The sequence below is a fragment of the Camelus ferus genome, chromosome 7 (genome assembly GCF_009834535.1).
Source record: "Camelus ferus isolate YT-003-E chromosome 7, BCGSAC_Cfer_1.0, whole genome shotgun sequence".
NCBI lineage: Eukaryota > Metazoa > Chordata > Mammalia > Artiodactyla > Camelidae > Camelus > Camelus ferus.
This window is the reverse complement of record NC_045702.1, coordinates 26,309,965-26,337,856: the sequence shown is the minus strand read 5'-3', so window position 1 is coordinate 26,337,856 and position 27,892 is coordinate 26,309,965. Positions and strand designations below refer to the sequence as shown.

General features: G+C 40.5%; 1 protein-coding gene across 1 annotated transcript in view; it reads right to left on the bottom strand.

Moving 5' to 3' along the window:
- Positions 1-27,448, bottom strand: part of FAM3C (FAM3 metabolism regulating signaling molecule C) — a 45,216-nt gene extending 17,768 nt beyond the window's left edge. Inside the window, exons 1-5 of the mRNA XM_032483606.1 lie at positions 27,302-27,448; positions 14,823-14,877; positions 11,245-11,349; positions 4,579-4,608; positions 3,793-3,916 (exon numbers count right to left, since the gene is read on the bottom strand). Coding sequence (XP_032339497.1) covers positions 3,793-3,916; positions 4,579-4,608; positions 11,245-11,349; positions 14,823-14,835 — 272 coding nt within the window. The 5' untranslated portion in view covers positions 14,836-14,877; positions 27,302-27,448. The remainder of the gene's footprint in view (positions 1-3,792; positions 3,917-4,578; positions 4,609-11,244; positions 11,350-14,822; positions 14,878-27,301) is intronic.
- Between the last annotated feature and the right edge of the window lie 444 nt (positions 27,449-27,892).

The window sequence follows — 27,892 nt, the reverse complement described above, 5'->3', positions numbered from 1 at the left end:
TACAAAAGAAAGAAGTTTCAAAATGCATTTGCTCCGCTCCTTTCAGAAAAGTATTGGGTAAGTGAACTCAATCATTCATATGAGCAGTCGTAGCAACGATTAGCCTGGCATAGTAATAATTAAGTGTCCCGGTGTCACCTCCAAGTAGAGGTCATCTCGGAGTGTGTGTGCATCTACCACGAGGCAGAGAATACAGGCAACAAAGCAACACTATGACATAAGCTTCCCACAAGAGGGCAGTAGCTTATCAATTTTTAAACCTACAGCAAGCAAATGACAAACCACTGAAGATTTTAAATGTATAAGGCTTAGTCACTCTTACTAACATGACTGCAATATTTCCTTCTATCCTTCATGAATATGCAGGTACCCCCACCACCACCACGCCACACCTCTAGGCAAAACTCTAAAGACAATGCCTATGTAGTCTATATAGATTCTACATCCTTGAATATAGTTTTGTTTCAAATGTCTATTATATGTTCCAGATATTATATCTTAAAAGTAGTTCAGAGCAGGGGTTAGCCACCTTCAGTCTATGGGCCAAATCTAGCCAGCTGGCTGGTTTTTCGTTTGTTTAAAACTTAGAATGGATTTTACATTTTTAAATGGTTACATTTTAAATGATTATGTGAGTACCTACATCATATCTGTGATTTTTACCTTTCGGCTCTGACAGCCCAAAATACTACCTGACACTTCAATGTGGGGAAAAAAGAGAAAAAAGAAAAAAAATCCCTCAGAGTAGTATTCTGTATCATTTCTATACCAAACATTAAGAGTGTAATAAAAGGTGAAATATTATTCCTAACATCAACTTCATATAAACTAAAATCACGGGTGTATGTCTAAAATAAAAGCTACATCTTGAACATACGTAAATTCTGGGTTCTCTAATACGAAAGGAAAAAGCCACAGTTCCTGTACGGTGTGACATGATGTTTACACCCAGGATTTTCTATTTCTAATCAATGAGAAGTTTGAAATCCGTCTCAATCTCCATAATATATCTTGCCGGTAGCCACTTGTCCTTAAAGCCATGACCTCAACTCTAAACTGCCATCTTTTACGTGTACTGAGGTTTGTAAATCTCAGTCTATGATGACATTATAGGCTTGACTCATGTGGAAGGGCTGCCCTGTGCACTGCAGGATGTTTAAGAGCATCCCTGGCCTCTACAAGTAGCACATCCACAGCTGTGACGTCCCAAAATGTCTCCAGACCTTGACAGGTGTCCCTGGGGAGAAAATTACCGCCACTGAGAAGCAATGATCCGAACTAGTCTCCGAAATGAGTTTGCATATGCTCAGAGCATGTGTAGGAAAATATTAAAATTTCTGCTGATGTATTTTTTAGTATCTATTTATATAACTTAGTGAGTACACATGCAAAAATGTCTCCTGCCAGTGCTGCGGGGTGGGGTGGGGGAGAGGAGAATCAAAGAGCTGTGGCAGCTACAGGTGATGGTCCTCCACCGCTGCATCTGCTCTCCTTTTCTAACACTTTTACACGGCAGTCAGATCGCTGCTTCTTCAATGTAAATTACCTCATGATGCGTCATGTTCAACAACTTCTCAGTCCACTCAGAAAAGAGCTCATCTTCACCTGCGTGGCCTGTAAGTTCCAATGGCCCATGCCCTCACTCACTTCTCTCCAGCTCCTTCCCACCTTAGGGCCTTCGAGGATGCTCTTTCTTCTGTCTAGAATGCTTCTGCCCCACCCTTCATCTGGCTGTCTTCCTTCTTATCCTTTAGTCCTCAGATTAAACATCGCTTGAGAGACTATTCCTTGACCCACTCAGTCTAAAGCTGGACCCCTCGACCTCACCTGGCTCACCCCCATCAGCAGTCACCACACAGCGCTGCTCTTCAGGGTGCATGCCACGGTCTGCATTCATTTGCACTTACTTCTTATATCCATCTTCCCACTAGACTGCATGCTCCATGAGAACAGAGACTGTGCTCAGTAAATACTTGTTGAGTAAGTGAATGAATGATGCTAAGAAAATTCAGACTCTTTAAACTTTTTGTTGGAAAAACTTTCAATACACAAAAAGAACAGACTAGAAAAAGTACTGGACTGAGCATCAGTCCCTACTGTTTGTCCACTAGGGAACCCTGGACAATTATTCAGTCCTTCTTCAAGGACTGTTTCAGGGCTGGAGGCATAGCTATAGAATCCCATCCGTTATTTAACCTCTCATGGGAATGGCAGAATCATTCCTGAAAAGGGGGTGGAGAGGTGGTGGCCTGCCTCAATCCTATGGTTAAAGAAACAAACATGAATTCTACACGACATGCCCTGCAACCTAGAACCAAATCCTCTGGCTCTGAGTCTGTATTTACTTTACCAGACTCTACTGCATACAAACATACGCTTCTCTTTTCTTTTCAACCTATATAATCTGTGAATAGAGAACCTGCTGGTAAAATGAGTTTGATCTCCTCCTCTGTGCACTGAAACTTACATGCTCCAAGGGGGCAGAGGTCTCCAAAGACCGTCGATTATGAGTTACGTATTCTAAGACGACTTTCTACTTATTCCTCAGAATTAAATTTGTAGCCTCTTTAGCCAAATAAGGTGAAAAAGAGGAATGAGAACATTCTCAGGTAATGGGAAGGGTATTATATAATATCTACAAGCTTTAAAATCTAAGTGCTTTACTGCTTAGTTCAGAAAAGCAAGACGGTTATGAGAAATCAGAGGACAAGGGATCATCATCAGTATGAGGGAAAAAAAGGAAATGAGTAGAAACTTTACAGATCACCTGGCTCAAGCCCTTACTTTTTCAAGAAAATTGTTATTCTAAGGGGCTAAATAATCTGCCCATAGCTAACTGAAAAGGGGGCTAGGATAAAAATGTAAGAGCTTCTGCATTAAAAAGACAAGACAAACAAAATGCTGGGAGAAACTGCCTAGCTTCCTCCTTCCTGTAAATTACCTCATTCTTTATTCTACCCAATTAATGGCACATTTACTATTTTACATGAAGTTTAAATAAGCTCATGGATCTAATATTTCAGGCAAAACCAGATTAAAAGTAACCAACTAAAAGTTGGGTTTGCGACTTCAGAAACAGGAAGTCCACTTCAAGTGACAGTCAACACTGAAGGAGGCGATTGAAAAGCCTAAAAGATATACTTTGTAGAGCATCTCAGTAATAAGAAATCATTCAGCTTAGTGGCAAGCAGTTCTGTGCCACAGCGAACTTCAGGTTACCACTGGGTAATTGCACACTTCAACAAGCAGCATTCAAACATTTAGAAGGAAAGACGTTGGTCTGTAAGATGAAGCGTTCATCATCTAGGGCAGTGCTGTCCAATGGGACTTCCCGCAGCGATGGAAACGCTCTCTGCGCTGTTCACTTGGGCAGGTACGAGCCACATGTGGCTACTGAGCACTTGAGATGTGGCTGGTGTGACTGAGGAACTGGACTTCTAACCTGAGGTAATTTAAACAAATTAACTTTTCCCCTATTACTTAAGAATCAAAACCCTAATAGCCACCTGTGTCTGTGACTACCAGATAGGATCTAGAGAATTCACTCAGAGGAAACCTCTCTTCTTTATAGGAAGCTGCATGAATGCTGCGTTCTTATGTCGCTTTAGTAAGAAATTTAAGAACTTTAAGACTCCTTAAATGAGTGGGGACGAAAACTATACAACATAAATGGAAATCACTGTTCTTTGGCAAAAGCATGCCCAATACATTTTCAAAAGACCCATGGAATTCAGGTTCAATTTGCTGAAATTTAATAGCACACCTTATACTTCCAAACTGATAAATACTTACACATTGTCCTCTAGGCAGATTTTGGGTCCCACCACATTGGCAGCTCCACTTGCCATTTTAAAAGCAAAATGCTTCTCAGGACAAGCTTTTGAGATCCCACATTTATATCTGGGAGGTTTTGTAGCTTCGGGAAGAAAAATATTCTTTTAAGAAAATAATAATGGACTCTGTAATCAGTTTGTTTCATATCTCAAACCACAAAGGGCATTATGCAAAACACCAAGATACACGTATCTTAAAATACATGCTAGGTTTTTTTTTTCTTTTTCCTGAGGGTTTCAAAGAATCTCAAAACAAAACCAAAACAGAACTTCTTAAGAAACAAGCTAATAATTAACATAAATGAAGCAAGTAATATGATCTAGATGAGGGTAAATATATTTTATCTAATTATTTTTAGGCTTATTTCAAAAATTCAGGATGGGGAAGGTTTTGAACTGTTACTCTGCATTTCCAGTGTGTGTACACACAACAAATGGACAGTAAAAAGCCTGATGCATCACTGGGTACCTGCTCAGGACTAGTTCTCACTAGGGACTCTCCTTACACGCTTTCTGTACATATAATACTGAAGCTAAAACACATCAATGGGAGAAAATATCCATCATAAATAAATACCAAAATACTGAGCTCTCCAATCAAATAGCATCCTTATAACTTGAAAGAATAATTTCCAAAATCAGTTTTGCTCACGTTGAACTACATTCGTTGTTTAAATATAAGCCCTCCTATGTCTACGATAAAACAGAATAAACCCCCTGGAAAATACTGAGATGAAATACTTACAACGTGCAGCTGCGTCCAATGCAGACCTTGCTAAGGGGGAAAAACAAAGTTATCTCTGTTATAAAAGGAGTAAGGCTACTGGCAAGTATCACTTTTAAACATAAGTGAAGCTAACAGGTAGGTCTATAAAAATGTGTTTAAGGTATCGCTTACTATACAATAAATAAAATATGAATATCACTATGGAGATAAAGTGAGAAAGTAACTTTAAGCTACATAATTCATTACAAACAATTATGTAGAGGAATTACGGAGAGCAGTATTTTATTATTGATCGAATATTTATTTTTACCTTTACAGTTTTAGTTTTAGCTATCATAAATGTAAATCCCAATCAGAAAGTTACACTACAAGCTTAACTTTTTAAAATTAATTTAAAAAATTTTTCCCAGCTTTCTTGAGACACAGTTGACACATAACATTGTGTACATTTAGGTGTACAACATGTTGATTTGATGTATTGGTAAACTGCAAAATGATTACCACTACAGTGGTATATATAGTGGTAAGATGCCATACCACTGTAGTACCAGCTACCACCTCCATCCCATCACACGTTACCATTTCCTTTTTGTTTGGTGAGAACATTTCAGATCTACTCTCTTAGTAACATTCAAGCATATGATACCGTATTATTAGCTATAATCACCACATTGTACATTCCATTCCCAAACTTGTTAATCTTATAATTGGGAGTTTGTACCATTCAAGCAATGTCTCCCCATTACCTCCACTCCCTCCAATTCTTAGTAACCATGATTCTGTTCTTCTCTCTCAGTTTGTCCTTTTTAGATTCCATATATAAGTGATATCATACAGTATTTCCACTTCCCTTCAAATGACTTTAAATACATACTTGGTGACTATTAGAGTGTTTAAAAGTTGTTGCTGCTGTATGGTGTTGTGACACATGCACACAAAGCCCTGGAGAACACATGTAAATCCGTCTCAGAGGTCAGGCTAGGAGATTTTGGGGGTGGGAAGAGGGATGGTGGTGACAGGGAACTTTAATTTCTCTAAAATAGAAATGTGTTGGGTGTAGTTAAAAAAAATAAAGTCATTACTAAGAGTTCTATAATTTATCAGTTCAAGTAAACCAGAATTTTCTGATCAAATCTTAACTTGAATGCAGTAGATCTCAACCTGGCCATCTACTCTTAGAGCCTTATTTAAAAGCTCTAACATTGGATCCCAGCCCAAGAGATTGCAATTCAGATCATCAATAGTACTGCGGACAGCCAGTTCCTGATTTGGCTAATAAGTATGTGGTGTCATAAGTGTTTGCCAGCTGTTTGACTATAAATAGTCACTTAGCTTTTCGTTCTGTACTATTTTAGATAACTGCGAATTTCCTGTAAAACCAGTACTCAAACTAGAGAACAGAATGTTAAAGCTGAAAATAACATGCACGTGTTTAAAAAGAGGGAAATCACTAAGTAAATAAAGGTTATTAACTCTACAGAACACTCAGAATATTACGAACCATTGAAGTCATAAAGGCAATGTAGTAACATGGGAAAAGTTTAACGCATGAAATAATACAGAAAACACACTTTTTGTGAGTAATAAAAAATATTCATGGGTAAAGACAAAAGCCTGAAGGAAACAAAAAATGATCAGTTAGTGAATCAGGGTGCTGGGATTACTGGGGCTCATTCTTTCAATTTCCTTAATTATGTCATACAAGGGAAGAATAATTCCAGGGATCATCTGGCCCAACGCTCTCACTTTTCTAAATGAGAAAATTAAAGTTCGGAGAGTGATCAGCAACCAGTGATTAGCAGCATGAAGATTAGAAAGTCTCAGTACCGCTTAGACATAAATAAACACGTATCATCAGGCTCCGGTGTTAAGATGCTTACAGAAGAACAGCGTTCAAATCAGGAATTCTGGTATACCTAACTTACGGTAGGCAAACGCTAGGCAAACGCGGGGAAGACAGCGAGATCAGAATGGGGTAAGTTAACAGCTCATTCACATATGCTGGGCACTCTCAAAGTACTTTTGCATATATGGTTGATTTGCTCATCACCTCTGTTTTAAAGAGAAAGAAACTGAGAACAGACAGGTTTGCTGACTGGACTTGTTCTATGCATAATCAGCCACTGGCAGAGCTAGTTCTCAAAGCCACATCTAATTCTAGCACCGAAACTCATGATGCACCACCCTCAAAACGGGAACGTCTGAGGTCTCATGATCACAGGTATAACAACCACTAGCCCTGCTAGAAGCAGGAAGCCAGCGTAGCGAGCTCTTAGGACCACCCTGCTGACTGCAGAGTGGAGAACAGACTGCAGAGGGTTCAAGACTCGAGACAAGACGGCCACAAGGGCAAGGATGCTGCAGAAGTGATCCTGCTAAAAAAGAGCAGTAGCCTGAACAAAGATATGACTGTGCATCTGAAAGAAGCAGACAGGCTCAGAACCACCAAGGAAGCAACGCCGGCGGGACGTGGGAATGGACTAGATGGAGGGGTGATGGAAAGGGAGGAATCAAGTTTACCTCTCAGACATTTGCTTTTGGAAGCGTTCATTTATCCATTCACACGAGACAGACGACAAAAACACTGTCTCCGCACTCAACGGGTTTGTCATCTAGGGAGGAGACGAGGTGTGGGATGAGTGATGAGTTCTCTGCTGGACCTGTTCATTTTAAGATACTTGGAGAAGATCTGGGTGGACAACCTAGAAGCCAGCTGTAAGTGAGATCCGGGATGAGGATGTAGACTGGAAAACTGGCAAGCGAAGAGGCCGTGCAAAGGGAGGATTTAAAGTGAAGAGAGGGCTGGGGAGAGAAACCTGAGACACCAGTCATCAGTACTGCTCAGAGGAGGGTGTGGCTGAGGAAAAGGAGGCAGAAGGAAAGCCAGGGACGAGCCTTCTGAAACGGTCAAAATGGGTTGTTTGTAAAACTTAAGATATATTAATACATAACAAATGCTACTCAAAAACCTTCATTAGGATATCATCTGGGTGAACTTTCTTAGTCATCAGGCTTTTAATTTTAAGTAAATAACATCACCTCCATTTAATTTGTCTAAGAGTAAGAGGAAAAGATGCTTAAAGAAAACAAGAAACATCTTGTGGAAAACTTTTCAGGTTAAAACTAATTTTATCCAATATTCCTCAAAAGCAAAATCCCTCCATTTGGCCTGCAATTCTGAGAATGTTAACACCTGGAGGCCAAACAGATACATTTTCATAAATAAAACAGGATGTTTTCCACATGTGGAGCACAGGCACAATATATAAGCACAAAACCCTCTCCTTTTCTGTAACGTCCATCCTGAAAATACCTTGGTAGCTTTAGTTTTTAATGTCTTTCAAAAAATACAGCTTTTCACTTCAAGGAACAATAATAAACATTTCTGATTTGATTTCATCAATGAATGTCTTTCAATAAGTCAGGCTAAAGAAATCGGTAAACTACCTTGTACTTTAGTTTTTAATACTATCTCAAGTAATTTATGCACATACTATTTCAATGGTTTAAATCTGAAAGGTAAAAAAATTAACTAAAGGAAACATCAAGTACTTACAATATATGCAAAAAATAATTTGACTGTTTTCAGTACATTTGCCAGTTGTTAAGTATTGATGTTGAAAACTAACAAAATGTTAAACCACAGTCATAGCTAAGACTGGTACCCATCCCTGATACACTGGTGTGACACTGCATATGGTCTTATATGAGAAACTGAGAAAAGGTTATGCAGGATCTCTCCAAATTATTATCATTTTTTTGTTACAAATGCATGTGAATCTACAATTATCTTGAAATAAAATGTTTTGTTAAAAATTGTTTAAAAAATCCCAATCTAGTTTGGTAATTTCAATTATTAACTGCAGGCAAAATTTTTCATTCTTCCTTTCTAGAAATGTTTGTCTTATTTTTCTAAAACAGTACTATGTAATCAACTCAAATTCAAATTTACAGAAATTATCAAGTAAAGATGAAGAAATGGAAAAATTCATCACCAAAAGAACCATAGTTAATCTCATGGGTCTCCTTAAGACACTGATTATAGAGTTAATCAGTTGAGTTAAACTTGTTACCCTTTGGTAAATTAAATTAGATGCTAAACAAACGGCAAAGACAACCATGTCTCCATCTTGGCTCAATTATTCTGAAATAACAATTAAAAGCAATCACACAAATTAAATTTTCACCAATTCAATAAACTGGAATCCAATGAGGTCTTGCAGATAGAGTATGACTTCAGTTATGACAACAAAGTAAACCATCTGCCCTAAGGATGCCTACATTAAACAGCTAAAACACACACAATAAAAACTGGCAGGGTCCTAACATCAGGAAAAATCAGAATGAAATTTAAGAGACAACAATCCTAGTTAAGGTAGTTTAGAGTTTGTTCATTGCTGAAGACCAATGGCTTGTCAACTAATACAGCTTTAAATGAAAGCTTTGAAAATACTCTTCCTCCCCGTGTAAAAATCCTAGTCCTCAATTATCTACATTCATTTTTCCATTCAGTCAGCATTCACTGTCTACAGGACTCGGCTGGGAGAGCAATCAGCAGGAGTCGAGGCTGAGGTATGAAAGGACAGGACAGGGTTTGTGTCTGTAGTCCGTGTGCACCCGAGCAGAGCGAGTGCACCCACAGGGAGGTGGGCTGGGGGGCGGAGAACAGGTGGAAAGGCAGAGACAGGCGGGGGGCTTTGAGTGCCATCCCAAGCAGAGAGTTTAGATTTTACTCTCCAGTGATTAGAAATGCTAAAGGTTCAAGAGTTTTCAGAGAATCTCTCTTGAGAGTGGTGAGACAGGCAGGTGTCAAAGGTGACATACAGACGCAGGCACATCCCTGTGATGTCCGAATAAACAATCCAGCCTAGAGATGATGATCCAAACCAGGGGAACCCCGTGGCCTCATCCGGCCACTTCTCTCGGAAAACAGCGGGCCTTCCTCCAAAGTTGTTTTCCTGTTTGCACTGACAGTCCTGTTGCCTCCCTTCTCTCAAGAAGCCTCTGGTTCTTGTCTGTTCACTCTCCTCCCACTGATCTGTAATTCACTGACTCTTTGCCCAAGGCCTACAGACAAGTGAAAGTCTTCGCCATTACTTCAAAAAAGAAAAAAATGTTCCACTTGCTTCTGTCTCAAGCTAACATCCCATAACCTTCTTCCCTTACCATCAACCTTTCTTAGAAGAGTCACAACACGATGTTTCCACAGCAGCACTGAACAAGTCCTCAATGCTTTCCTGGTTTTTCTGCGCCATCATTCCACTGAAACCAGCTGTGCTCTCCAAGGACCCCAGGCTGGCCCCTCTGTAGTAACGGAAGTATGCAGCCCAGAAGAAGTCAAGAGAAGCCTCACAGCGCTTCGCAGTAACTGCTCTATGCTCTCTCTTGGATTCTTCATTCTAAGTTGGGTGCCAAAAAATAGCTCAGGAGGAGAATAACGAGTATGTTAGGAGGAATGGTTCAAAGGGAGGATTTCATAACTGGGTAAGATGAAAACGTATAAAAAGATGCCCTGAGGGAGTATGTACGACAGCTCCTGAACTACTTGAGAGATCATTAATGTGGAAGAAGCCCCAGCAGGTAGAAGCAGGATCAGTGGACTGAAATTACTTGGGAGTATAAAAGACAGAATTCAGTGCGACACAAGTACTTGTAAGTAGTCACTGTAAGAAAAGTCACCTGAAATGCACAGAAATGAAAATTTAGAAATTGACAGCTACACGCCGAAACCGTCTCCAGCCTTGATGCTCAGTATATGGAGCAGATAGGACACTCAGCTTCCCACCTGGGGGCCTGTTAGGAGTGCAGATTCCCAGGCCCCGTCAGGGACACCAACTCAGAATCTGCATTTACCATGATTCCCTGGAGGTTCCTTTCACCTTAGAGACTGAGAAGCACTGGTGAAGGGAGTCTTAAAACTAGATGCGAGAGGGAGTGTATTAGGTCTTGGGGATCCCTTCCAAATATTAATTTATGGAAAGCAAAACTCACTGTTCCAGAGATCTCCAAGCTGTTTCATCTGATTCCTACCTCCTGCATCAAAATACTATTTCTAGGTTACTCACCTTTCAATGAGTAATTTTTTTAGTACTTTAATCAATGCTCAGCCAAAGCCTATTCAAATATTTCAAACATTGACTTATTTTATTAACTTAAAAACTTAATTTTGTTTAAAACTGAGTTAAGGCAGCTTACAATGGTATATTTACAACATAGCATTAAATAAAGTGGTGAAAAAAAAGAGTTGCAGAAGGAAAATAAGGGTAGGAAAGCAAGATGGATTTCTATGACTGGTACTTAAAATGCACTGTCATAACTCCTGACCACTTGCTAATTGAGAGTTAGATTTGATTCCAAGTGTTCAAGCAGCCAACTCAAATAGGGTGTGACATCCTCTGCAATGTGCATTTAGAATGCCATGATTAGTGTCCCTACACATGCACAAAATAGGCACCATTAAATATACTCAATGCTGAATATAAGATTCATGCTTTATAATGAATTAACTGTAAGGTTTTCTATTGTTTATTTTAGAATATTCTAATGAGTCATACTTACCAATATAATTAAATTTTCTTTTCTAGATAGACTAAACAGCGTGACTCAATGTTGATAACTATTAAAAATTCAAAGACCATCTCACCAAAAATAAAATTTAAGAAAGGGAAAAAAAATGAAACTTACCAAATAGATTTCCTAAACTTGCATCCATTTTTATTTCAAATACTTGCGATATAACATAGAATGTCAGTAAAAATACTGCCACAGCTACCACCAACTTTGCAGCACCTAAAGGGCAGAAAGAGTTCAGTATGAGCTTATGAGCCCACAGAACTTTAACTATACACTTCCATGAAAAATGTAAGTTTATTTAAAAAACTATTAAGACTAATAAATTTCTACTTCTTATTTAGGGGATCTTAATTTTACTTGTGTTACAACAAAAACTGTATCAACAATCCATCAAGATAAAGGATTTTCCTGATCAGTGAATTATCAGATGGGCTAGCAACCTAGACACAGGAGTGCGTGAATCACCTGCCTATAGTTATCACATCTGAAAAAAAGGGACTTGCTATCAACTGCTGGCTGACTACAGGAGTGTAAGCTAATGGAACACCACCACCAAGTGTATGGGATAATGCGTTCCCGATCCTTTTCAAACATGAAGGGCAATACGACACAGAGATGATACACAAACACTCGACCTTCTGCAGACAGTAAGGCAACAGACCAGGATGTCCACTCAGCAAGGAATTCTCAAGCGCAATGTAACAGGTTTACTGTCCTCACCAATCAACGTATCTCTTGGAGCACAGAGGTGCTCCTGGTGTGGTGAACCACAAAGAATCTCCCCTTATACTTAATACCTGTGTTTAAGACAGGCCTTCTCCACTCCTGGAGGACTTAACTGGTATCCATCACGTACGTATGCCTTGTAACTGGTTGCATGGTAAGCTCTGTGAAGACAGACTCTTAGCATTCCATGCGTTATATCTTTAACCGTTTCTGAGGGCCTTAGAAACAGCACTGCTAGTAACAAATTATAACATCTATCACCACGTGTCTTTTTTCTCTACAGCTAAGGAAATCAAAGAAAGAAAAAAAATACAAGATCGGAAAGGAAATGAAAAACGGCAGGAAAGAAACATCATCTTCCTACTCTTAGAATTTCAGAGCCATCTCACTTTTCACTCAGGAACACTGTTAATATTCGTCTGGATGACCGCCATTCCCGACACAGCCCAGGCTTTGCACAGTATTCCGCTAACACCAAATTACCACTGTCTCTGAAGAAACTGCCAAAACTCAACTTACTCGGTAAGAAAGAGTAAAAAAATGCACTGTGTTCATCCTAATTCATAAACCTAAAGAGACCAGGACTGCATCCTACAGGGAGGGAAGTGAATGAACTGATGGTGCTCAGAGAGGTGGAGGATGCTGACAGCTACTCATTTCTACTCAGAAGCAGTCTCTGAATGTAGAAATGGGATGGCAATGAGGAGGCCTGAACAATGAACTAAACAGTCCCCACCCCCACTTCCTGTGTCTTACCTTCTCACCCTCCAGAAACTGCTTCCTGTTTTCAAGAATGACTACAGGTCATCTGCATTTTTAGTGCATGAGAGTAAAATTCCATTAGGCTTTGAACTCTTCCCCTACAGGATCCAGCAGGGTGCCCTGTACATAGTAATACTCTTAACAAGTATTTGCTAAACAGATGAATGGTTAACAGGTGGCATATTCCTTCTTGATCATTTAAGATCAAGGGTTGGAAGATTATTTATCACATGATAGTCTTAAAAATCTCATTTTCTAGCAATCATGGGCATGTGCAAATAGTGATCATCTTTCCCTGTCCCTTAAAGCAGACGTATGAAACCTTTGTTGTTCAAGACTGAAATATTAAAATGATTAAAATGCCAAGTTTATAATACATAACAGTTGTAGACGAGATTCAACAGCAAGCTAAACCTCAGGCTACACTACACTATCTATATACACCATGTATACAAATACATACATAAACATAAAAACACACACACACCGTTTACTCAGTGCCTACTAAGGAGCTAACTGCTTCATAAGCATAATCTCATTTGTCCAGCCTTTCAAGATACTATTTTCATTTTACAAATAAGGAGAACACAGTCAAAAATTTGGATCACTTGGCTAAGGTCACAAAACTAGGTAGTGGCAGAACTTAGTCTTATACCAAGACCTATTCAATGTTAGGAAACCATCAAAAAAACAAAAACAAAAACAAAAACAAAAACAAAACGAGGAGGAAATAAAAGCTCAGAGAGAGAGAGAAGTTAGAGGTGGAGAAAGTAATTGGTAACAGGACAAGCAGAGGGTCCCTGAGAGGGGCAGGCAGAGCCTCCATAAGGTGGGGTTCTGGAAGTTCTGTTTCAGGGGCTCCCCTGAACCGTCACCATCCACTTCCGGACTGGAGGGGCCTGACCACGGCACACCACAGTTCCCACTCCGTCCATGGACTGCACTAATCTGAGTATGTCCCCATTTTTCACAAACCAATAAGCACAAACACTAGATACCTGATGTCTCACCATGAGAATAATGGCTATAAGGATATCCAGAGCAAGCAGGATCTTTTTTTTTTTAATTAGAAGAGATTCATTAGTCCAAAAGCAGTAAACTAATAGCCAGTCTTCCCAGTTTCTTCACTAAATGCAGTTCCCTTGAGACCTATACTAGGAAAGTGCCAAATACAAAAGAAGCGCTCACTCAGTGAATAATTACCCATCAATTAACCTTGAAATTAATTGTCAGAATCAGAGAAATGGACTAGATGACAAAGTTAATGTCAACTAGAATAAATGTAGAATTGTAGTAGAAAGAAGAACTTGGCTTTGATTATTTCAAATCACCACGCTTAATTAATTTACCTTTTAGAACCATACTTTTAGAGATGTTCCCCTAGGAATATTTTGTTTGCTGGTGAGAACATGGTAATTAAAAGAAAAGACTATCTTGATTTTGAGCAATGACAAGTTATCTCCTATGACAGACACACAACACTTAGTAGAAATTTCTACATGAAAGTGTACATTTCTTCTTAGGCCATGGCCATGCTGCAGGAGGGGTGGACGGAGGGCCCACGTTTATTTTCACTATAGACAGAAAGAGGTCTCAGCCTCTCTGGTTATTGATGGATCTGCCTTTTGATCAAGATCTGCCTTTTGCCTAAGGAACAGATGTCCTTGTGTAACCTCACTTGTACAAACTGAACTTGAACTAGCAAATACAAGAGTCATTTAAGCAAAACTCATTTTACGGAATCCTTTACATACACTAGTTTTAATTTGAGTGCACACATAGGAAAGATTTAGGCTTTTAAACTTCAAAACTTATTTTTCTCAACAAGCTAGAACTCAGCATAAACAAAAATCAGTCTCTCTAAATTGTCCAAATTGTTCTTTATATGGACGTATCTATTGTTAGGCAAACAAGCTTAATGTATAAATTATGTATAAGGACATAAACATTAAAAACCATAACTCAAAATATTTAGCATAAATAATTTCAACAAGTGTCCAAAAAAACCTATGCAAAACTCACTAAGTGTCCAATTTGTGTCCAACTACATTAAAAAGCAAAAAGACTAAATAATGATTTACTCTGTCATATTCAGCTCACGCTCAATACAGAAAATGATTATTCATTCTCTCATTCAGTCATTACTAAACAAACAGGTTACACAAAAAGCAAAATTATTTCTACTGACTTAAGTATCTTACCTGCTACCCTCATGTTTGGTTTTTCAGTCTGTGGCACTTTTCATTAAATAAGCTCCTAAAATGAAAAGAAAGGCAAACTTATTAGGTCTAGAATGAGCACTCCTCCCTAGATTGAGTCTGGTTTGGAGAGTACATATTACATTAACTAAGTAACTGTCATGACGTTTCTAAGTATTCCACCAATATTAACATTTAAGGAAGCCGCCTTTAGCATCGGGCCCATCTCCTCGCCCGGACCACAAAAGCTCCTGAGAGGAGGGTGTGTCTGAACCTGCCCTGTCCCCGAGCTCCCTAAGTGAGGGAACTACCGAGGGAAAACCTGCCCTCAAAGCATGTGAACAGAAGATAACTCTTCCTGGTGATTATGCATCCGTAAGAGACTTCTGGTATTTAGTTTCAAACCTTCAGTTTTCGGCGGGGCTCTAAAGAGGTTAAGCCGCTTATCTAGTCAGAGAACAGATGACTTGTAGGAACCTGGGGGGGGACGGGGACGGACACCTCAGTCGGCCGCCTCCAGGGCTCACTCCAGGGTCTGGATGCCACAGCGGCTTCAGCACGGGTTAGGATTCAGGGGTCACTGTGATAATCGCTCACAGGAAAGGCATCTCATCTTAATATCAGGGTCTTCATCCTCTTCATGTTTTCCACTTAAGTTTGTGAAAGAACATATTCAGAGGCACAGAACTGCAATTTTAAATATTCCAGCAATGATCATTATTGACAGTGTATGCTATCCATCAAATCAAGAAACCATATTTTGATATTATTCTAACAAGAAATAGATGCTGGAAAAAAAAATCTGTATACATGTTTGCGTGTTTCGTCCCTAAGAAATAACTCAAGATAGGTGAAATTTTAAAAAAGAAAATGGAAAAGCAACCATATGAGTTAGGTAGGAAATTCATGCTCAGGTTCAGCCAGACAGCTTCCATGGTCTATTCAATCTATTGTACAAGAAAGGAATGCAAAAGAAATTTTTGATTAATGAATCACATCAATCAAAAAATATATTTCTTTTAGACTGCATTTTAATACTGACGTTTCAATGCTGATGTCTAATCTAGTATGCTAGATTCATTGAATGCTTCAAATAAAAACAACGCCACACCTCTGAAGGACACTGAGAGAAATGAGAAGTCCAGTTTTCTTATTCACCAACAAGGAATTAGCAGGGGTGGGGGTGGTGAGCCTCTGAAGAATCAATGCTCTTATGCAAACTCCCTTCCTTCTGCCCAATCCACCCTGAAGAAAATACCAACATTTAAACTAACACTGAACTGAGCATTATTGATTTCCTTTCCTTTGTTAGTTATCTGAACACTTTCCCATATGAAAAGTCAATGCCACGTATCTATTTAAACTAACAACTTAGCCACAGGCTAGGAAAACACTAAAAGGAAACAAGAGTTACTGAAGCCACCACATAAAAGCAGAAAAAACAGATAAACAAACAAACAAACAAACAAAACAAAACAAAGCAAATCCCTCAGCTTTTCTAATGAAACCCCAGCTGGTTATAAATACTTTTTTGCCTTTCTGCAAGACTGAACACTACGTTCACAACACACACACACACGCCTTTCCTCCCGGCTAATCTCCCAGGATGATTTCTTTGGAAGTGTGAGGGGCAGCTGGGCAGACACCTGCTGCTCTAGTTCACTGTTTCCATGACCTGCCAAGGAGGCCACGCCTGTGCAGTTACAGACACTGCCTCACCGTGCGGCCCTGTCTGGACCGCTTAGTAAGCCTGCTTCTAAACCCACCACTCGTGAGACCCCCCATACAAGCACCTACAGTGGTCGAGCTGAATTCGGGTTTTCCATTCAGTTTCTCAGAGAATAACATTTTAGTAAAATCTCAGCCACGTCACACTTTTAATTACTATGCTTAAGAAGCAAATGAATGATGCAAGAGTGTAAATCAGCTTAAGGAAAGAGTACTGAATACATTTTGAGAGCAAATCAAGGAGCATCTGAACAAGTTCATACTGTATAGCACAGGGAACTGCATTCAATACCTTGTAACTTATGGTTTAAAAGAATATGAAAATGAACATATGCATGTTCCTACATGACTGAACACCAGAAACTGACACATTGTAAACTGACTATACTTCAATAAAAATATATTTAAAGGGGGGGGGCATCTATTTACTATGTGCTAATTCCAAATCATTCCCAAACTTGTCTTCTTAGGAGGAGACTAAACACAAAGAAAAAAATCTTTAGACAGAATCATCCTGGGGGGGTGGGGGTGGGCGGGGGATAAACCTTAATGGCATCTGATATGAACCTTAATGAACCTCTGACAATCAAGCTGTGATAGAACGGGTCCAGAAAAAACGAACACAACAATGAAAGCAGGAAAAGGGGCCTCGACTGGAGATTCAGAGCTCGTTAGCCCAGAGGCAACAGGTGAAAAGAGTTTATGTTTGTTCATTAAAAAGTAGACGCACAGAAACTAGAGCCATTTACCAAAACAAAAATTCAGGTGGTGGGAGGAGAGTGTTTCCATGAAAGATTTAAAAAATAAAATAAACTGACAGTATATCTACGAAATACATCTGTCCCCCCCCCCCAAATGTAGTATAGGTCAAAACAACAAGTCCCAGTGTTTTAGATAAATGACTGAAGCAGATCAGGTTGCTCATGTGTCAAGGGCACAGTCACCTGAGAGTCTAGTGCAAGGAGGGCCACCCTGACACCCCCGTGAGACAGCGTTCTGGGTGAATGCCAAGCCAGTGACCCGGCCTGAAGAACAGTGCCTAAGTTAGGCTCTCTGATGGACATACCAGATTTCTGTGACTTTCTTGTAATTTAAACATTTCCTTTAGCCCAACTGTCTACTTTGGTCTAATTCAGTGAAGTTTTATTAAAATCAGGCCTGAACAAACAGGCATGTCCTAGTATCAGTCACCTGCAGGACAACAGATAAAAACACTGGCCAAGTGATACTTTCATTCTTTCCTTCAGAAGTGGACCCGAGTGATTTCAGGTGAATTACAAGAACACCATTCTGTATCAACAAAATAAGCTATAAAAACATTTTTTTTCAACCAGGAGGGAAAGGTTTTGTCAGTCAACAAAAGCTAGGTAATAATGCAAACTGCAGAGCAAGTCATACATTCTTATTTTATGTAATCTTCCCAACAGCCCTATGACATTATGGATGAGGTCAAGGGATTTGTCCAAGGTCATATGAAGGGTAAGAAGATGATACTATAAACAAATCCACTTCCCTTTCACCCCAGCAGCTCACTGACATGCTCCCAGAAGTCTGTTGACAAAATTCCATGCCAATCAATTTGGCTTTTGCAAATTGCTCTGGAAATCGCTAATCTCTCCTGCCAACTAGCCACTCTAGGGCTCTGATGGTTTGTCAGAATGACTAAGCATGTGTACTAGAACACTCGTCCGAGACAGAAACGATACAGCAAAGTGAAGTGTACAGATACACTCACTGATATATTTAATATTAACAAACAACAATTGCTGAATTAAACATTGCAAATTATACTCCACAAATATAAAGAAACTATCACCAATTCAATCCAGCTTTAACTCAGTGCTGGCGAAACGGTGGTGCAGGGGAACAAAATATGCCACCCCAAAATGTCTCTTTGGCATGTTGATTATTTCGAGTTGGTAACGATCAAGGCCCAGAAGACTCTCTGACCTCCCCTCTTCGCTGCCTACAGAATTTAGACAAAAGGCCTATGACAGGAAGGGGCTATCACTGTAGACAACTATGTATAAAGTAGGTGTGCAGACAGGGAGGAATCTAGCAGTTAGAATTCCCCTACTGTCCCATTGTCACTGCATGACCCAGCAAACATTTACCAAACATCTGCTTTTCCAACTCCATGTGAATTGCTTTCCTCCCCTTTGAAGTCCCAAACCACCACCCCAACATCCGCCCTCTTTTGTCTTTAGCTCAAGACAGCGTTTAAGGTGAAAGTTTTGGTCATTTTGGCAAGCTTCTCAGTTTTCCTGGGTCTCCCCCGTGTATACATGTTATTGAACTTTTGTTTGATTTTCTGTTCATCTGTTTCATGTTAATTTAATTTTAGACCAGTCAGAAGAACCCAGAAGGGCAGAGGAAAATTTCCTCCTCCCGGACAGCAATTTTAAATGAACCAACTTAGTGAAGTACAGATGATTCTAATATTCATGTGAACTGGGGTTTTTCAAGAGGACTAAGGAAAAAAGATCAAAGTGCAAGCAAATGGATCTAAAGTATATTTAGGCCCAGTGATGGTTAATTTATACATGTCAATTCTGCTGGGCCAGAGTGCCCAGAGACTTGGTTACACATTCTGGGCGCGTCTGTGAGTCTTTCTGGATGAGAGTCACATTTGAGTAGAGCAGTTTGCCCTCCCCAAGTGAGTATGTCTTGTCCACTGTGTTGGGAGGCCTGAGCAGAACAAAAAGGCTGAGTCAGGCAGCAATGGCTCTTTCTGCCCACTGTCGTTAAGCTGGGACATCGGTCTTCACCTGCCTTCAGACCTGGACTGAAATGTACACCATGGACTTCACCAGGTTCTCAGGCCTGCAGACTTGGACTGGAACTGGACCATTGGCTCTCCTGGGGCTCCTGACTGCAGACCCTGGGACTTATCCTCCAGGGTCACAGCAGCCAATGCTTTGTGACATTTATCTCACTGAGACACTTATCTCCGATGGGTTCAGTTTCTCTGGAGAACCCAGACTAATACACGGCCCCCTCAGGATCAGAATGCAAGAGACCAAATTTTCAGTCCCAGAGCATTAAAAGAAAGAGGAAAATAACATAATACTGTAATCAAAAGGATGCTGCAGCTAAAAAATCACAAGTACACGTTATTCTAATATTTACAAACAAAAGTATGGTATTTAAAGAAAACGATTTGCAAAAAAATAACTGCATTTATGTAAAAATAGAGCAAGTGCTGCCAGCTTTCCTTCAAGGGCCGGATGGTAGATGATTTTGGCTCTGTGACCCACACAGTTTATCTCAACCACTCTGCTCTGCAGCTGTAACTGGAAAGCAGCCACAAACAATATGAGAACAAATGGGCCCAGCTGTGTTATAATGAAGCTTTACTTATGGACACTGAAATTAGAATTTCATAAAAATTTCATGCTACAAAACATTCTTCTTTTGATTTTTTTTTTCTTTCCAACCACTTAAATATATAAAAGCCAATCTTGGCTCATGAACCATATGGACCCACAAGTCATAATAAGTCAACCCGAGGTGAAGGAATAAAAAATGAAATTTACATTTAAGACAATTCTAAAATAGACGAATAAAAATCTTTCCTGAATGTGCTCTACTATTCCGGCATTTCTTGCTGGGCTATTTGCAGGATATACAATTTCTACAAGGCTTCTACTGATCCTCTCAGAAGTCCCAGCACAGAAGTAGGACAGTTCAAACAGCCCCAAACCCTGTGTTCATACGTATTCATCATATGTTTTCATAATCAACTGCTCTCCAAGGAAGAAGCATGTATTCCAGGATAACCAACCTAATGGATCCTCTTCAACAGGAAGGAAGAGTCCTTCCCTTCCTACAGATGAAGCTGTCCGCCTGCAGCAAAGATGGGAACACATCTAGACTCTGGAATGTCTTCCAAAGTGATCCCAGGAGACATTAAAAAATGGAGGAAAATCTTATTACTTCCTATTTCATTAACTGTAATATGATGGTGAGGAGATCATGACATAACTATTTTCTTTTTGTAAGTGTTTAAAAGTGATTATTTTTGTGATGGGCTTAAAGGCCATGGGAGGATGGGTAACTGTGCATCTGATATTTGAACTTTTAAAATTCCAAATATTTAGTTTTAAAAAATCTTTCCTGTAATAGAAAGCTGTCATAGTAGGTGCAGACTGCTATCAAGTACCCATTTCACCCAGATGCCACTATGTATACATCTTCACCAGGAGCGACATGCTTCTGAAATAACAAAATGAAGACGGTGAGAAGGCTGCATTCATTTAAAAGGATCTTAACATTCAGACACTCAGTATGATATGGGAGCTGCTATCACCGTGCTATAAATATTGTGAATTTAACAGAATGTATTATTCACACTAAATGCTAAACAGAAAAAAAACTATAATTACTACCTTGAAAGTATTTTAGTTCTAGTAGGAAATTCTGATATAGAATCCTACAGAATGGTTTTTAAAAATCTACCATTTTAACACACACATGTGGCAGATACCTTTTAAGCATATGACTTGATAAGGATTAAAGAGAAATTTTTTAGATGTCTACCCAACAATTAGAAAAGTATTCCAGGTTTTAAATGACCAAACTAATCTTATATTTTGACTAGAAGGTGAAAAAAAAAAAAAAAGGAGCAGAAAACAAAGTATTTGGGAAGGGAGGGAGGGAGATCTGTATAATTCTATAATGCCAAGAATATATTCACTTTCTCCAAAGATCCCTGAGGAAAATGTAAGTATATCCACTCTTCTGCAAAGTGGCCTTCAAAAAGGTGAGACTGCAAGCAATAAACCAAAAATTTTAAACAATGGCTCAAAAGAATCAAGAAATAGGTTAAGTCTTTTACAAAAAAAAATTTTTTTAATGCTCTATTAAAAATCTTGAGAGGGATATGGATGACCTAATCCTGGGTTTGTAAGCTGTCTGAACTAGAACCACATGGCTTTACTTACTTTCTTACTAGCAGCATCTTGAAATTACATTAAAAAGAGGACTAATAGCTAACTGGGCCTCAGACACAGAAACAGAATTACAAGCATACTATGCAAAAGCACAAATGCACCGGAAGGCGCCCCCCACTCCCGCCATGTGTCCTGGGTGCACTGAGCTCTCCTCCATAGTCAACACATCATAAGTTGCTATCCTTTATTTTTATTTGGTTCTCCTGGCTGTGCATGGAGAAACACTTGAGAAAACTTCTATCTGATCTGCAGCAGCTGTGTAAAATTCTTAGAAGAATGAGACGTGACACACTGTAACTGTCATACTCACTTGTCCCTCCAGTTAAGAACCGGTTAGCAAGGAGCCCTGCTAAGCATGCAAGCATCCTGCCTGTCCCGACTTGGCCCCAGTGACCAGGGAGGGAGAAGTCCCCAGGCCTGACAGACCACAGGCACACCACCCTGTCAGAGCAAAAGTATTTCAACACTGTCCGCACCACACTGAGAATTCCGTAGGACAACTCCTTCCACCAGTGTGAGTTAGCTAGAGGGGCCTCTGGTTCCTACCTCTTCACAAATTTGAGATGTTAGATTTCTGAAATACTTCCGCTGATCAACAAGCATTTAACCATGTTTCCTGTAAATACTTCAGGTGATTAGAAATGAAAGGGACAGGTATTCTGCTCCCCGCCCACCTCTCAAATCCAACAGAGTTAAGCAGCTTTTTCCTGATAAAGATATTTTATTTGCTAAAATGACACCACTGAAGGAAGCACCATAAGCGGGTGGAGATGCTCTTCGCTGAACTCTCACTGGTGAGGTGAGAACTCTAACCTGCAGATATTCTCTCACTCAAGGCCCAATGTGTCACCATGGTGTTTCTTTTTAAGCTGGCAGCCAGAGTTCAGGTCCACTCTGACCCAGACTTGGTGTGGACACCGATGATCACCGCAATATCCTAAAACCACTCAACAGGGGACAGTAGGTGGCTGGTGTGTATGCGTGTAACCTGCGAGCTGGCATTAATAAGGGCTGTGAACTTTCTAACAGAAAAAAAAGGGGAAAAAAGACAGAAATCAAATGATCAAGCCACACCAATCTCAATGTGACATTAAGTCAATATTCTAATGGACTGTGATTACAAAATGGAAATCACCAAAGTACAAAGAAGCTGAAAAATAAGACTCCTGAATTGGACTACCAACACATAAAAGACTGGAAATGGGTGGGATGAAAATACTATGGTGCCAAACGGGAGTGCGTTACACCTTGTGATACAGCTACTTTGCATTTTAAAACAGAGTCATCAGTATAATCTTCACTACAGACATGTATCAAGTGTGGACATCTTATGTTAAACTCTGTCATCAACAAACTTTACAAAGTAAAAGGTCTAAAGGAATGTTGCATTGTAAGCCTTTCATCTCATAGCTTCATAGTAACTCTTTACCATAACAAGAGAGCTTGTGCTTTCTCAGGTACCCAACACTATTTTATTGAGTCTAAGGTGCACACTACTTCCCTTATTTTAACATCTTAAATCAGGATGTGCCTTACAACCACATTTTCCCCCTCTTAGTAGTGACAAAGTCATGGTGTACTTTGCAGATATCTTAGATTCAATGAAACATCGTATCTGGTTCTTAGAAGCCCTGACTATAAAATGACCCACACCATGGGCACAATTACTGGTGGGTTTTTTACAATGCAAATTCCTGAGTCCAGAATTCCTCCCAGAAAGGATAAAAACCCCTGCATGGTTAACAAGCTCACCAGGCGACCCTTATTCTGACTCAGAACTTCAGCTCAACTGTACACCGATCCAAACACACAGAGTAGTTTGGGTAAGGGGCAGGGAGTGAGTCAGATCTAGGCCAAAAAAGCCCAAAGGTAAACCTCGCAAGACAAGAATCTTCATTCTTTCCTTCACAGTGAAAGGAAATTAGCCTGACTCTGGGCCAGGTCTCCTGTGGGGGTGCAGAGGGAGAGGTGGGCAGTGAATAAATCTGGAAATAATGTGTTGAACAACAGAGCGAGAGAGCTGTCTGCAGTGGTTACAACAGAGTGTAAAACTTAAAATCGTCCAAATGTTTTCTTGCAGTCTGCCCCTCTACCAAAGCAGAATTTTGCTTTAAAAGTCAGAATCCAGTTGAAGAAATGAAATGGGGATCAGATTTCTGTAACAGAGTACAAACACACCAAAAACACAAAACAAGACAAAATGACACTTCATTCTGCCTGCTCCCTCAGAGCGCCACAACTGTTGATTAAACAGCTGTAATGTAACTACCTTACTTCTACACTACACCATCCAGGGGGACAAAGATGGATGGGTGGATAGATGGAAAGAAAGGGAGGAAGAAACAGATACTACTTAACAATGGCAAAAATAAAACTAAACACAGTTTAACTATAAGAAGTTGAACACAAGTAGGATAAAGAAGTGTCCAGATCAACAATTGCTACAAAGAGACTAGAGAGGCCCAAATTTACATACAGTATAACTATCTTCATCTCATGTAAGTAGAGCATTTTACATTATATCAGATGAGCAGTTACAGAATTCTATTCTGAATGAATGTTTTAGAATTTCCCTACATATCCACTCCATTTCTACTGTCTTTAAGTAGTCTGCAGAACTTAACTGCACCAGGGCAGATGTCATTTGTCAGCCGAACTTTTCACGTGAAGAAATGGAGGAGCAGAGTGGCTCTATGTGCCCAAGGACCCTGGAGAGCACACCATTTCTCGCACAAAAAGAATGCAAGTTAGCAGCCATTTGCAAAGATCAGGAAGAAGCTTCTAGTGTAAAATTTTCTGAACCAATTAAAAAATTCATTTTTGTTGACCACATGTCCTTCCATACGCATTTAATGATCACTTAACTGCATATGCTAAATGGTATTGTAGTACACCAGATAACCAAGATACTACCCAGACAAGCTTTGCAGAATTTATGACGAAAATCAATTCAGACTCATAGATACAGATGTCCACATAATCTTTTCTCACTAGCACACAAAAACCAGGGCCCATCAATGGATGAATGACTAAACAAAATGCATTAAGTATCTTGGAATATTGGAATATTACTTAGCCATGAAAAGGAATGAAGTACTGATACAGGCTATAACATGAAGCAAACTCTAAAACATAATGCTAAGTGAAAGAAGCAACACACAAAAGATCACATATTGTATGACTCCATTTTCATGGAATACCCAGAATAGGTAAATATGTAGAGAGAGAGAGCAGACTAGTGGTTGCCAGAGGTTGGAGAGAGGGATGGAATGCGGAGTAACTGCTTAAGGAATATGAGGTTTCCTTCCAGGGTGATGAAATGTTGTAGAACTAAACAAAGGTGATGACTGCACAATGCTATGAATGCATTCAATGTCAATGAATTGTACACTTAAAAATGGTAAATTTTGTTATGTGGATTAAATTTAAATTTTAAAGGAAATTGAAAAACTCACCAGAGTGAACCTAGAAAAATAATGAACAGATGAAAATTAATTAGAAGTAAGGGAGACGTAAGTAATAAAACAGCTTGAATCAAATGTACAGGCCAATGAAGATGACAGTGAAAGAATACTGATGGGGTAAACTGTGGGAACTCAGAGGTAGTGGAACACTTCCTCCTGTGAGAGAAAGTCAGTTGACTCTATTTTAGGAGAATAAAAATCAGAAAATCTTTTAAAGTTTAAAGAGCTTGGGAACCATGCTCCACCTTCCCAATCAGAGTAAGGAAATTAGGTAATATATGATATTAAGTAATTTGGTCAATGTCATTTATGAACTAAATGCAAAACTACTGCTTAAAATCAGATATTCTGATCCTAAACTCAGGAATCCTTCTGAACTAAATGCAAGACAAATGTTTGCTATTGTACCAAACTCTCAGCTAGATGGATTTCTGTGAGACTTAAGACCAAGTTTTTTTACTTCTTAGGTCATGGATTTTTCAGTTTTAAGAAATGGGTATAAAAGTGGACTCACTGTCTCAAAGATAAATTAGCTCTGTGAGGCCCCAGGCTGTCTTATTCATAGCATCCATGATACCTATAACTCCTGGCATGTGGAGACCCTCTCATATGTCTAAATGAATATATAAGTTTTTGAATACTGAGACTGGCCATGTAAGACCTAAGATTTGTGGTTAAAAAAAAACCTCTTCTGTTCCTCCACAAAAAAATGGGACTAATTTTCACCATTCAACACCCTCTTGGTCCTCTGACCCTCTCTCCAATTACCTTTCCCTTTTTAATGCATCTTTAATTATGAAAAGATTAGTTAGCAATGCTTTTTAAAAATGTAACATATATTAAGTGTATTTAAAAAGTCACTTTAACCCGTGGTGTTCAGTCTTACTGACACTCCCACCCCCTACATTGGGGGTTTGGGGGAAACTGGTCTGTGTCCTTTTAAAAAAGCCCCACTTGTGGGTGATTGAGAATCACTGCATCAAACTCTTTATTTCTTACTATCAAGAAATGCTAGTTTTTAATGAGCTGAGGAAACTAGGCAGAATTAGTGAAACAAGGTGTCCCACACCTGTATAAAATTGGAAAAAACTGTGACTTAATTAGTAAACTGCCAGATTAACTCAAGAGACTGGCAGCCTTTAGAAAGGGGTACAGTTAATGATAGGACTAAAACAGGGTGCTGATTCTGCCAATCTCCTGTTGAATGGCATAAGCTGAAAACTTGTATTTTCTAAGGAGAGGAACTTCAAGAGAGCCCTCTGTACTCAATAATGCACTGTATGAATTACATTAAAATCTCCCAAAACTTATAAAATGCGACCGTATACCACTAGTTCCGCAAGGTGGTCCAGACTTCAAGGGATCTGGGATCTACTGTCAGTATTAACCTTTAGGTAACCTCTAGGGGAGTTCGTATTTTCTTTGTAAAATTGGGAAACATATACAAACAGACCTACTCTACGGGTTGTAAGAAATAAATGTGCGTATGAAAAGCACTTGACACAGTGCCCTAGTAAGCAATCTAATATTATCTAGTATCATTGTATCCATATTCTTTTTGATCAAATAAAAAGAAATGAAACGGTTCTGTCAATTAGACAGTAGTTTACTATCATACGACGTTTTTTTTTTTTTTTTTAAAAGCAAAAAGTCGAGGATGATGAAAACACAAAAAAATCAAAGCTGGAGATCTTAATCTCAAATCATCAGTCCATCACTCATTGTTTAGATCTAGGATCACAAATCGTCACACATGGTAGGGACTGTGACGTTAACAGCATACAAATGGAGGGAAAAAACCTAAACTAAAAGCACATTCATCAATGACACGGAACACCAATGGGCTGGATAGGTTTTAAAAAGAAGTACCTCCAGCTAAAGAGACGCTAAAACTTTACAAGTGAGCCAAGACCGCCCTCCACTGAGTTCAAACGCAACATTCGACTCCATCCCCGCCTCTTTAGAGCACTCAGCCCCCATTTCCGATCCAAGCCGGAGCCCCCGCGCCGGACCCGCAACCCAGGTACCAGCCCCAAGCCGGAGCGCCAGGTGCAGGCGCCGCCCCGCCCTCCGCGGAGCCCCGGGACTGTCGCCGGGCTGGGGACGACCGCGCGGGGGCGGCGGCCCGGAGCCGCGGCCAACTGCGCTCTGATGCCCCAGTCCTGCCGCGCCCTGCCCCCCGCGGGACCGGCCACGACGACCGGCCACGACCGGGCACGCCCCAGGCCAGCGGTCGTGGGGAGAGCGGAAGGTGAAGGTGGGTGCCCGGCTCCACGCAGCCTCCCTCCATCCTCCCCGTCCTCGGCTACGGTTCCGTCCGCATCCCCGTCCGTCTCACCGGCCTCCCGCCCGCCTCTCTGCCGCGCGTGCCCGCTTTCCGGCCTCCCTGCGGTTAGTCCTGCCGGAGGCCAACGGGAGCCGCCGCCGCCGCCACCTCCCGCTCGCTCCTCCGCTTCCTCCCTGGTTCCTCTGGCTTCCCCTCACCCCCGCGAGTGGCCAGGAGGAAGCCAGCTCGCCGCTGGGCCTCCTCCCCCTCTTCCCCGCTGCGACCAATGGGCCCCCGCCACCGGGAAGCCGCGCCCGCCCCCTGGCGGTGGAGGACTGAGCCGGCGCCCGGCAGCCCGGAGGGAAGGGCCGGGGAACGGAGGGAGGGGTCTGCGGCCCCGCCCCCGGCCACGCTGCGCCTCCTGGACTTGCCACGTGGGAGCCGCAGAGCGGCGGCTGCGCCCAGCAGCCCCCCCTGGAGAGGGGCAACGGGGCAACGGTCTCCTGCCCTCATTCCCCCGCCTAACACGCACTTCCATAATTCCCACCGTTAAGGCAGAAATTGTAAAATAATCACTCCCGTTCCAGAGATCTACCAGCTGGGACATAGGAGGAGATGGTCATATCAACCTAAGGTCGTAGGCAATTTCCTTTTGACTTCTTA